The 13166-nt window shown below is 46.5% G+C and overlaps 1 protein-coding gene across 2 annotated transcripts in view; it reads right to left on the bottom strand.

The window, feature by feature from the left end:
- The window catches only part of ttc9c (tetratricopeptide repeat domain 9C), a 13149-nt gene extending 9691 nt beyond the window's left edge, over positions 1-3458 (bottom strand). Inside the window, exons 1-2 of one of the 2 annotated variants that reach the window (XM_061788204.1) lie at positions 3005-3458; positions 110-446 (exon numbers count right to left, since the gene is read on the bottom strand). In XM_061788204.1, the coding sequence (XP_061644188.1) occupies positions 110-425 (316 nt within the window). In that variant the 5' untranslated portion in view covers positions 426-446; positions 3005-3458. Of the gene's footprint in view, positions 1-109; positions 447-2875; positions 2985-3004 lie in introns of those variants that run through there. The other variant, XM_061788205.1, reaches the window with a different exon arrangement.
- Between the last annotated feature and the right edge of the window lie 9708 nt (positions 3459-13166).

Raw genomic sequence — 13166 nt, 5'->3', positions numbered from 1 at the left:
AAGCAAAAAAATGTGCCAAATGAAAAGCTATTAAGTCATCTCTCATATCCCAAGGCACCACTGTATTTCTAATCCAGTTACACTTGCACTCTGCCATGTTTTAATATACCAGCTAGGTTGTTGAAGCAGTCCACTTCTGTGTTTCTGAGGAATGTCTCTTGTTCAGATGTGAGAGCTGGCCTTTCAGGTCCAAATCCTTTCAAAGTCAACGGCACTTCAGAATTGAGGCTTCTAAGGACCAAAAGAGCACGGTGATAACGGCCAACAGCTGCGCGGATGTTCTTTTCCCGGTAGAAAGCGTTCCCTTCTGTCTTCATTTGCCCCGCTTCTTCAAGCAAAGCCCACACTGGCTTTACAGTGGCTGCCGCAGGAGCTGCTGCTGCTCCTTGCATGGCAGTCTTCTCCTCTCCTCCGTCAACCTGCATTTCTGGAGTGGAGCTTGTATGCTGGGGGAAAAAATAAAAATGTGTATTGTCATCTTATTTAGATATGCAAAAAAGTATTTAGTCAGCCACCAATTGTGCAAGTTCTCCCACTTAAAATGATGAGAGAGTCCTGTAATTTTAATCATATCATACCTCTCCTATGACAAAAAAAAAAAAATCCATAAAATCACTATCTGATTTTTAAAGAATTTATTTGCAAATTATGGTGGAAAATAAGTATTTGGTCACCTACAAACAAGCAAGATTTCTGGCTCTCGCAGACCTTGAACTTCTTCTTTAAGAGGCTTCTCTGTCCTCCATTCCTTACCTGTATTAATGGCACCTGTTTGAACTCATTATCAGTATAAAAGACACCTGTCCACAACTTCAAACAGTCACATTCCAAACTCCACTATGGCCAAGACCAAAGAACTGTCAAGGGACACCAGAAACAAAATTGTAGACCTGCATCAGGCTGGGAAGACTGAATCTGCAATATGTGAGTAGCTTGGTGTGAAGAAATCCACTGTGGGAGCAATTATTAGAAAATGGAAGACAAACAAGACCACTGATAATCTCCCTCGATCTGGGGCTCCACGCAAGATCTCACCCAGTGGGATCAAAATGAACACAAGAACGGTGAGCGAAAATCCCAGTACCACACAGGGCGATCGAACGAATGACTTGCAGCGAGCTGGGACCAAGGTAACAAAGGCTACCATCAGTAACACACTACGCAACCAGGGACTCAAATCGTGCAGTGCCAGACGTGTCCCCCTTCTTAAGCCAGTACATGTCCAGGCCCGTCTGTTGTTTGCTGGAGAGCATTTGGATGATCCAGAAGAGGGATGGGAGAATGTCATAAGGTCCGATGAAACCAAAATAGAGCTTTTTGGTAAAAACTCAACTTGTCATGTTTGGAGGAGAAAGAATGCCGAGTTGCATCCAAAGAACACCATACCTACTGTGAAGCATAGGGGTGGAAACATCATGCTTTGGGGCTGTCCAGGACCAGGACGACTGATCCGTGGAAAGGAAAGAATGAATGGGGCCATGTATTGTGAGATTTTGAGTGAAAACCTCCTTCAATCAGCAAGGGCATTGAAGATGAAAGGTGGCTGGGTGTTTCACATGACAATTATCCCAAACAGACTGCCCGGGCAACGAAGAAGTGGCTTCATAAGAAGCATTTCAAGGTTCTGGAGTGGCCGAGCCAGTCTCCAGATCTCAACCCCATAGAAAATCAACCCCAATACATCAAGCAAGAATGGGAAAGAATTCCACCTACAAAGCTTCAACAATTAGTGTCTTCAGTTCCCAAACACTTATTGAATGTTGTTAAAAGAAAAGGTGATGTAACAGTGGTAAACATGACCCTGTCCCAGCTTTTTTGGAACGTGTGGCAACCATAAAATTCAAAGTTAATGATTATTTGCTAAAAACAATAAGGTTTATCAGTTTGAACATTAAACATATTGTCTTTGTAGTGTATTCAATTAAATAAGTTGAGCATGATTTGCAAATCATTGTATGCTGTTTTTATTTATGTTTAACACAACATCCCAACTTCATTGGAATTGGGGTTGTAGTTTGCAGGATTTTCTGTGTCCATTTCAAAGACTCTACATCTCCACATTACGTAAAAAGAGACACAAATAGTTATGAATTGTGTATTTTCATGCACAACATCAGTACATCCCCTTTCAAAAATTAGCTTTCATCAATTTCTTGGTGAACACTAGGACAATTTCCTGAATTTTGATGATCATCAGACTCACGTGCTTGTTTGACTTTCATTGGCGCGTGTAGTATTTTTTTTTTAAAGCATCACAACAATAATTAGACAATTTTGTTTGCACATTAACAAATCCTAGTTGCAATCAATGTTTTACATTTGTGCGTATTTTGTTGTATAGTATGCCATAAAAACATCGATTCTGAAAGGAATCTCAAAATTTTCTAACAAATCTGTCATTTACATTGATAAATAAAGGTTTAAAAAATAATAATTCAAAAAAGTAAAGCACTACGCAGTTGTCACCGGCCTTAACTATACGACTATGTCAGAGGTGTCTAATTTTTTAGGTACAAGGTTCTTCAATATGCGTAACACATACAGAGGGTTGAAATTACGGTACTCAAAGGGCCCGCGGTGCTACAAAAGACAGTACAAATAATTACATCAATATAAAAAGCTCAATAATAATTAGTTTTAGTTACCACAATTAGTTGCTTTACAGTCAAACATATTGGGCGCATCTCAGTATAATGATGCAGTACACAGCAAACAACCACAATAATAAACACATTTTTGAACGTTACTGTTTTTAAAACTAAACATTATTATTTTTGTAAAACAATATTTGACGCAGCTCTTGTATTATACATCACTCAATCCACATAAATGAGTCCCGGGTCAATCACAACTGAAATAGCCAAGCTAGTCGTACATGCGAGTCAGCTGAAACACTTCCTCACACTCTGATAGGAACCTACAAATGCCGTTAGAATTAGGGTTATGCGCTGTACATGTATGTGTGTTAAAGGGTTATGTTTTAAGTCGCTACAAAAAGGCTCACCTTAAATGAAAAGGGAGTTCACAGCCAATTTTAAAAGCTGTCAGTCACACGTGAAACGTTGATTCACAGACGTAGGCACTCATAGCTAAGAAGCTGAAATGAATACGCCAGCGCAGTGGAGCAGCACGGCTAACCGACGTTCCACCATGGCGGCCATATTGGAGAGGTCGATGTTCCCGTCAAAGGCAATTATTGAGACCTTGAAATTAAGTCGTAATTTGCTAATTTCTCAACCGATTTTCATGTTTACTTTTTGTACAACGCCAAGGCGTTTTCTATCCATACAGAACATTTGGAGAGAAAAAACAAAAACAAAACATGTTTTGCCTGTGAACGTTACGGCGTTGTACACGACCGTGTGCAGCGACTACCGGCATCCTTTGTCGTTTGGTTTTCTTGCCGCCCACACACATTGAATCCACTTAGAACGCTACACTGACGACTGACTCTCCTAGTTTAGGGAACGCTGCACTGACGACTGACTCTCCTAGTTTAGGGTCGCCGTCGACACGCAGATCAAAACGGGCGTGTCCTATCTATTCATATCTGTGTAAGCACTCTTCTTTGTTTTGTCATCAATCGGTTAAAACATCAGCGACAGGCCTTTTACTGCCACTTAAAGGCCAAATATGAAACTGCTGGTTTGTAAAAACAAAACAAAAACAACACACAAAAAAATAATAATAATAATGTTCGCTACAGTAATAGTGAAAAACAGCGGTGGCAAAAGTATTCACATTCTCTACTTACTACTCTACTTACTTTGGTCAAATTAAACAGCGTGCAGTGATGGTCAGATAGATGTAAAAATAAAAAGTAGACTTCCAAATAAATACTTAAAAAAACTACTCGAGGACTGAGTAACTGCTTTTGTAACTTCAAATATTTTATAGCTTGACAGCAATGAGAATGTTGCTGTAATTATTACACACAATTTGCTTTTAGTTACGGGCCCATTGCTAATATTGACAGGTTAGGTTAGTTGTGATGAGATGGCTCTACCCCCCATCTTTATGAGCAGAAATACAACAAATCTGCATTCTTGAAGTGTTGGAGCTAACATTTGTTGATAAAAATATGCAGTTAGACAAATACCACTGGGATAATAGTTTGCTGAAAATAAAAAGTACAACTAAAACAGGTGTTTAAGAAAAAGGTATATATTTATTTGAGATACCCCGTTTTTTTCTGGTGAATTCTGTTTTTGAGTGTTTTAAAGCTGTATTGAACTAACAAATTTACAGATAAATCCCAGTTTTAGTTGTCTGTCATGTACCTTTAAATTTAATGTTGAGTACATAAATGTGTTGCAGGTTTGGCACTGGGTTATGAAACCTCTTAACCAATGTGGCTAAACAGTATAAAAAATTTCCTAGCCACACGTGTGTAGTTAGCCACAACATTACGTGTTTATGTGGCGAAACCTTTAGGCCTCGCAACTGACAAGCCGATAACTACCTAGTCATCATCAATCTGGAGTAGGACTGAACAATATGGGAAAATACTCTTAAATGCAAGGGGTCTTGCTTGTTTCTTTCAAACAAATGTTGCTATTGTGATTACATTTTTCAGGAGGAACTTTATCTTCAGAATTATTCCCTAAAAACAAGAAATAAATTATTCTGACCAACACAACAGTGGATGTAGCCAACAACAAAAAAACAACTCTTTCCTGTAGGCCAGCCCTAAATATTACACTTTTCATCACCAAGATGTGAGTATAAAAAGCTGTTCAAATGGTAAACTATATTAAATTTCAGCAGCCGAAAATAGCCGAAAATAGCTCAAAAGTGCATTTTCGGTTTCGGACCAAAATACTTTTGTCACTGAAATAAAATGGCTGAAATAACATGTTGTTTATTCTTGCTAACCAATAGCTTTGCTGCAGCCAGCGTGCAATCTTGTACACTACAGCGTTAAGAAGTGTTTGCTGTTAACAAGCAATGCCTATTGGGCTTTGTTGACGATCCAACTGAATTTTCCGGGGTATCAGTATTGTACACACAGCCTACAGTCACGGTTTGATAATGACAAAGTCGTGCACCGTAAACCATAAATCTGACCATTAAATAAGGCACACATTCGACTAGTGGTAACAGAAACATACATTAACAACAAAAAATAACATCTTTATTATGGCAAATATTCACATTTGCATGCTGCAATGAATTGTGGGAACCGCGTGGCTTTATTTACCATCATTATGCTTGCGGCTAATCCAAATAGCAAATCCCTATTGTTGCCCAACCTTGGTAAGGGGGAATGCTTGTCGCATGCTATGTACAACCCAATTCCAATGAAGTTGGGACGCTGTATTAAACATAAATAAAAACAGAATACAATGATTTGCAAATCATGTTCAACTTATATTTAATTGAATACACTACAAAGACAATATGTTTAATGTTCAAACTGATCAACTTTATTGTTTTTAGCAAATAATCATTAACTTTGAATTTTATGGCTGCAACACGTTCCAAAAAAGCTGGGACAGGGTCATGTTTACTACTGTGTTACATCACCTTTTGTTTTAACAACTTTCATTAACCCCTCCTTGAGCCGTCACCTTATCGTGGTGGAGGGGTTTGTGTGTCCCAATGATCCTAGGAGCTAAGTTGTCTGGGGCTTTATGCCCCTGGCAGGTTCAACCATGGCAAACAGGTCCTAGGTGAGGGACCAGACAAAGCACGGCTCAAAGACCCCGTATGAAGAAAAGACATTATGGACTCAGGTTTCCCTTGCCCGCACGCGGGTCACCGGGGCCCTCCTCTGGAGCCAGGCCTGGAGTTGGGGCTCGAAGGAGAGCGCCTGGTGGCCGGGCCTGCACCCATGGGGCCCGGCCGGGCACAGCCCGAAAGGGTAACGTGGGTACCCCTTCCCATGGGCTCACCACCCGTGGGAGGGGTCATAGGGGTCGGGTGCAATGCGAGCTGGGCGGTGGCCGAAGGCGGGGACCTTGGCGATCCGATCCCCGGCTACAGAAGCTGACTCTAGGGACGTGGAATGTCACCTCTCTGGCAGGGAAGGAGCCCGAGCTGGTGTGTGAGGTCGAGAAGTTCCGACTAGATATAGTCGGACTCGCCTCCATGCACAGCTTGGGCTCTGGTACCAGTCCTCTCGAGAGGGGTTGGACTCTCTTCCACTCTGGAGTTGCCCACGGTGAGAGGCGCCGAGCAGGTGTGGGTATACTTATTGCTCCCTGGCTCGGCGCCTGTATGTTGGGGTTCACCCCGGTGGACGAGAGGGTAGCCTCCTCCGCCTTTGGGTGGGGGGAAGGGTCCTGACTGTTGTTTGTGCCTATGCAGCAAACAGCAGTTCAGAGTACCCACCCTTTTTGGAGTCCTTGGAGGGGGTGCTGGAGAGCGCTCCTGCTGGGGACTCCATCGTTCTGCTGGGGGACTTCAATGCGCACGTGGGCAATGACAGTAAGACCTGGAAGGGCGTGATTGGGAGGAACGGCCCCCCCGATCAGAACCCGAGCGGTGTCCTGTTATTGGACTTCTGTGCTCGTCACGGATTGTCCATAACGAACACCATGTTCAAGCATAAGGGTGTCCACATGTGCACTTGGCACCAGGACACCCTAGATCGCAGTTCGATGATCGACTTTGTGGTCGTGTCATCGGACTTGCGGCCGCATGTCTTGGACACTCGGGTAAAGAGAGGGGCGGAGCTGTCAACTGATCACCACCTGGTGGTGAGTTGGCTCCGATGGTGGGGGGAGATGCCGGTCCGACGTGGCAGGCCCAAACGTATTGTGAGGGTCTGCTGGGAACGTCTGGCGGAATCCCCTGTCAGAAGGAGTTTCAACACCCACCTCCAACAGAACTTTGCTCATGTTCCGGGGGAGGTGGGGGACATCGAGTCCGAGTGGACCATGTTCCGCGCCTCCATTGCTGAGGCGGCTGACCGGAGCTGTGGCCGTAAGGTGGTCGGTGCCTGTCGTGGTGGCAATCCCCAAACCGTTTGTGGACACCAATGGTGAGGGATGCCGTCAAGCTGAAGAAGGAGTCCTATCGGGCCTTTTTGGTCTGTGGGACTCCTGAGGCAGCTGATGGGTAGCGGCTGGCAAAGCGGAATGCAGCTTTGGTGGTCGCTGAAGCAAAAACTCGGGCATGGGAGGAGTTGGGTGAGGCCATGGAGAAAGACTTCCGGACGGCTTCGAGGAAATTCTGGTCCACCATCCGACGTCTCAGGAGGGGAAAGCAGTGCACCATCAACACTGTGTATAGTGGAGATGGGGCGCTCCTGACCTCGACTCGGGACGTTGTGAGCTGGTGGGGAGAATACTTCGAAGACCTCCTCAATTCCACCGACACGCCTTCCCATGAGGGAGCAGAGTCTGGGTTCTCTGAGGCGGGTTCTCCTATCTCTGGGGTTGAGGTCGCCAAGGTGGTTAAAAAGCTCCTCTGTGGCAAGGCCCAAGGGGTGGATGAGATTCGCCCGGAGTTCCTCAAGGCTCTGGATGTTGTAGGGCTGTCCTGGTTGACACGCCTCTGCAACATCGCGTGGACATCGGGGACAGTGCCTCTGGATTGGCAGACTGGGGTGGTGGTCCCCCTTTTTAAGAAGGGGGACCGAAGGGTGTGTTCCAACTACAGGGGGATCACACTCCTCAGCCTCCCTGGTAAGGTCTATTCAGGGGTGCTGGAGAGGAGGGTCCGTCAGGAAGTTGAATCCCACATTGAGGAGGAGCAGTGTGGTTTTCGTCCTGGCCATGGACCAGCTCTACACCCTCAGCAGGGTCCTCAAGGGTGCATGGGAGTTCGCCCAACCAGTCTACATGTGTTTTGTGGACTTGGAGAAGGCGTTCGACCGTGTTCCTCGGGTGGTCCTGTGGGGGGTGCTTCGGGAGTATGGGGTACCGAACCCCCTGATACGGGCTGTCCGGTCCCTGTACGACCGGAGTCAGAGTTTGGTCCGCATATCCGGCAGTAAGTCGGACTCGTTTCCGGTGAGGGTTGGATTCCGCCAAGGCTGCCCTTTGTCACCGATTCTGTTCATAACTTTCATGGACAGAATTTCTAGGCGCAGCCGAGGCGTAGAGGGGGTTCGGTTTGGTGGCCTCAGTATTGCATCTCTGCTTTTTGCAGATGATGTGGTTCTGTTTGCTTCATCAAGCCGTGACCTCCAACTCTCATTGGAGCAGTTCGCAGCCGAGTGTGAAGCGGCTGGGATGAGAATCAGCACCTCCAAATCTGAGACCATGGTCCTCAGTCGGAAAAGGGTGGCGTGCCCTCTCCAGGTTGGGGATGATATCCTGCCCCAAGTGGAGGAGTTCAAGTATCTTGGGGTCTTGTTCACGAGTGAGGGAAGAATGGAACGGGAGATCGATAGGCGGATCGGTGCAGCGTCTGCAGTGATGCGGACTTTGTATCGATCCGTTGTGGTAAGAACGAGCTAAGCCGAAAGGCGAAGCTCTCGATTTACCGGTCGTTCTACGTTCCCACCCTCACCTATGGTCACGAGCTGTGGGTCGTGACGGAAAGAACGAGATCCCGGATACAAGCGGCCGAAATGAGTTTCCTCCGTAGGGTGTCCGGGCTCTCCCTTAGAGATAGGGTGAGAAGCTCGGTCATCCGGGAGGATCTCAGAGTAGAGCCGTTACTCCTTCACATCGAGAGGAGCCAGATGAGGTGGCTGGGGCATCTGATTCACGCACTTGTTCACAAAGAGGTGAACCTCGCCCCATCTTTGCTTGTGAATGACTGAGCAATTCAGGGAAGCTCCTTTTATACCCAATCATGCCACCCACCTGTTCCCAATTAGCCTGTTCACCAGTGGGATGTTCCAAACAGGTGTTTACAGGTGGCTACACTTTAGAAACGTTGAGTTCTAGACTTTTTAGAGGTTTTGTTCTGAATCCATCCATCCATCAATTTTCTGAGCCGCTTCTCCTCACTAGTGTCGCGGGCGTGCTGGAGCCTATCCCAGCTGTCATCGGGCAGGAGGCGGGGTACACCCTGAACTGGTTGCCAGCCAATCGCAGGGCACATACAAACAAACAACCATTCGCACTCACAGTCACACCTACGGGCAATTTTTAGAGTCTCCAATTAATGCATGTTTTTGGGTTGTGGGAGGAAACCGGAGTGCCCGGAGAAAATGTTCTGAACCCAGTCACACAAAACAATGATGCAAGTGGTGAATTTTATAGAAAATGTAATAATAAAAAGGGGTTTCGACAGGACAAAACACAGACAAACACAAAACAAACAGGGTACAGACAAACATTGGCAAAGGAAGGGATTTGTGACGTGAGATGAGCAGAATGGGCGTGTAGTGAATGCATATAGCTGAGGATTCCTGTTCTCGTTAATTTAAACCCAAATATGCACTAATCTGTACTTTCAGTAGACCGCAATGTTGTACTAACACGTTTGAGGCAGGTGAGTCAGGCTCCCGAGTGTTCGGCCGACAGGTGGATTCGACGGCCGACAGGTGGATTCGACGGAAGGGAGGAAGGAAAAAGGGAGGAAAAGCAGGAGGCCAACAAGTTCTCAGGCAGGGCGTCTCTCGGGTGTCTCTGTTTGCGAGACGTTCGGAGCGGGCGCGTTGCGTCTGCCTCTGTTTCCTCGGACTGAGCTCGGACCCCCAACAGGGTGGCTCGGAGCGCTTGCAGGAGGCTCTTTAACCGGGGATTATCGGAGGTGTCCTTGCCACCTCGGGTGAGGTGGGCGTCCTGCCTTGCCCGGTCGTCGGCGAGTTGATCGGGGTGAGACCAAAGGAAAAACTTCTCCACCAAAAACTCCAAAACGTCTCTACTGATCCCAGCATGGCAAAGCAAATGTCTGTGTCTTGTTTTTGATGGTTAATGGCGGATGATTCGTTTAGCGTCTGCTTGTGATGTTGTGTCTCGCCAGCCTCTATTGTTTACCTCGGCGGGGAGCGGTGGTAGTGCGAGGCTGGGGTGCCGAGTGGCATCTTTTGCGTGGCATGTCCGCTACAACAGCGACCGGAAACCGGAAATCTATCATTATCCCTCATGTCTGCTCAGATGCTCCCTGGCAACCCCCACATCACTGATCCCCCCGTGAGTATTACTCCTGTGCCTGCTGCCTCCAACGAAACCTCCCTCCCCTACAAAGAACCTCAAATTCCCCCTCCCGAGCCTTACTCTGGGAACCAAGGTTCCTGTAGCCAATTTTTATTAAATTGTTCTCTAGTGTTCGATCTGCAGGTGCTAAGTTATTCCACCAAAGCAAAAATTGCCTTCGTGCTTAACCTTCTGCGCGGTAGAGCTGGTAGGTGGGCTACCGCTTTGTGGCACAATTTCTCACCCGTGTTAGCCTCATTCGACTTGTTCTCGGTCGAGCTCAAAAAGGTTTTTCACCACCCAGTTAAGGGCAGGGAAACCACTCGGCGTCTCCTGGCCCTCACTCAGGGCTCCAATTTCTATAGCCTCCTATTCCATCGAATTTCGGATTCTAGCTGGTGAGTGTGGGTGGGATGCAGCGGCCCTGATGAGGATTTTTGTTAAACGCTTATCCGAACAGCTTAAGAATGACTTAGTCGCTAGAGACAAGCCCACCTCGCTGGAGGGGTTAATTTCTTTAGCCATCAAGTTAGATAATCGACTGAGAGAGAGAGTTAGAGGGAGAGGGGTTAGAGCCCGCAGTTTGGGGCACTCTGCGGGCATTGTCCCCCCAGCTACTCCTCTGCCCGCTGAAACCCCTGCGGCCTCCTCTCCACCCCCTGCTGGATTGGAGGAAGCCATGCGGCTGGGCAAGGCCCGTTTGGATCCCATGTAGCGCTGGTGCCGCTTGAGTCACGGGCTGCGCATCTACTGTGGGCAGCCTGGCCACTTCATCGCCTCCTGCCTACAGATGCCAAAAGACCGGGCTCCCCATGGACCGAGAGCACCGTGGTGAGCCAAACTAATTCTTCCTCCTTGCATCCTCGAACGGAGCTGCAACATTCCGGTCACCGTCCTCATTGACTCTGGAGCTGACGACAGCTTTAGTCACAAGGGATTGGTGCGTCAACTCCGGCTACTCCTCGAACCCCTCCCGTTCCCCAAGAAGGTTACTGCCCTGGACGGGAACCTTATCTCCCAAGTGACTCACCAGACTGCACCGAACACCTTCCTCATCTGGCAACCACCGGGAGATTCTCCAACTGTTCGTCATTCCCTCTTCTGAGACTCAGTTACTTATAGGACTTCCCTGGTTGAAGAAACACACCCCCACCATCGACTTGAGCAACCTGTCAATTACTGGTTGGAGCCTTTTTTGCCATTCTCACTGTTTTCTCTCAGCCATCCCAACCTCCAGTGAACCTCAGCCACCAGTAGCACCACACGATCTCTCTCGAGTCCCAGAAGAATACCACGACCTCGCACCTGGAGACTCCGTTAGTTCTAGGACTTTTCTGGTTGAAGAAACACAACCCCACCATCGACTTGAGCAACCTGTCAATTATTGGTTGGAGTCCTTTTTGCCATTCTCACTGTTTTCTCTCAGCCATCCCGACCTCCAGTGAACCTCAGCCACCAGTAGCACCACACGATCTCTCTCGAGTCCCAGAAGAATACCACGACCTCGCACCTGATTTCTGGAAGGATTTGGCCGTCTCGCTACCCCCCCACCGCCCTTATGACTGCGCCATCGACCTTCTTCCTGGACGATGTCACTGTTAAAAACAAGTCCTCTCTGCCCCTCCTTGACCCCTCATTCGAACCCGTCTGCAACACTAAGATCTTCATTAAGTTGGACCTGTGCAACGCCTACATATAACTGTGTGTCATCTGCATAGTCAACATTAAGGTTCTGAAGAATTTGACCCTAGGGTAGCATATAGAGGCTGAACAAGCAGCTTCTTCATTACAACAGGGTGTGTAGTCTGTTTATATCAACTGTAGCTTTGGTCCTGTTTTTGTAATCTCTGCCTGGTGAGCCTAATGTGTATTTTATAAAGATTTTGTTTGTTTATTATTTTACAGATTTCCTTTTTCATCTCCTTGATAAAATGATTTTGTTAAAGCAATATCTGAATTAGCACATTCATATTTGATTTGGTTAGTTTTATTTTACTTGATGTTCATGCTCTGATTTAAGTTACTTAGCAGTTATTCAATACTTGAGTAGTCTTTTCACTGAGTACTTTCTTACTGTTACTCAAGTAATTATTTGAAGGACTACTTTTTACTTTAACTTAAGTCATATTATTCTAAAGTAACAGTAGTCTTACTTAAGTACACTATTAGTCTGTACCCACCTCTGCAGATAGCCTATATATACTGTATTGAGAACACCAGGCAACCACTGAGCAGGATGGTGTGAATGTGAGTGCGAATGGTTGTTTGTTTATATGTGCCGTGCGATTGGCTGGTGACCAGTTCCGGGTGTACCCCGCCTCTCGTCCGAAGATAGCTGGGATAGGCTCCAGCACGCCCATGACCCTAGTGAGGATAAGCGGTACAGAAAATGGATGGATGGATGGCGGAACAGTTGACGACTGGTTAGCACATCTGCCTCACAGTTCTGAGGACCCGGGTTCAAATCCGGCCTTGCCTGTGTGGAGTTTGCATGTTCTCCCCGTGTCTGTTTTCTCCGAGCACTCCGGTTTCCTCCCACATCCCAAAAACATGCATGGTAGGTTAATTGGCAACTCTAAATTGCCCATAGGATGTGAATGTGAGTGCGAATGGTTGTTTGTTTGTATGTGCCCTGCGATTGGCTGGCGACCAGTTCAGGGTGTCTCTCGCCCGAAGACAGCTGGGATAGGCTTCAGCACGCCCGCGACCCTAGTGAGGATAAGTGGTACAGGAAATGGATGGATGGAGATATATATCTATATATATGCGGGTGTGTGTGTGTATTTATATATGTATACACATCCATACACTGTTCAATGAACTGAATGTTGAATTTGCAGCTAAATATGTAGAATAAACTATAAATCAAATAAATTAAACTGAAAAGTAGAATAATTCTGTTCGTAATTCAGATTCAAACTCTGATGGTACAGATATACTATTACTTCCATACTACCAACCTCCCCACATACAAGCTGTCCTTTCGTCCATTCCAAAGAGCCTCAATAAACTGGGTCTTGAACAGCTTGGTCCTTAAGATGAAGACATTTGGGAAAGTGTTTTATAGTGTATCAATCCCAAAAATTGTAACAATTCTCAACAAATCAGTGTACATCCAAAAGTAGT

The sequence above is a fragment of the Phyllopteryx taeniolatus genome, chromosome 10 (genome assembly GCF_024500385.1).
Source record: "Phyllopteryx taeniolatus isolate TA_2022b chromosome 10, UOR_Ptae_1.2, whole genome shotgun sequence".
Taxonomy (NCBI): Eukaryota; Metazoa; Chordata; class Actinopteri; order Syngnathiformes; family Syngnathidae; genus Phyllopteryx; species Phyllopteryx taeniolatus.
Note: the sequence above shows the minus strand (reverse complement) of the source record. Positions and strands in the feature narration are given on the sequence as shown.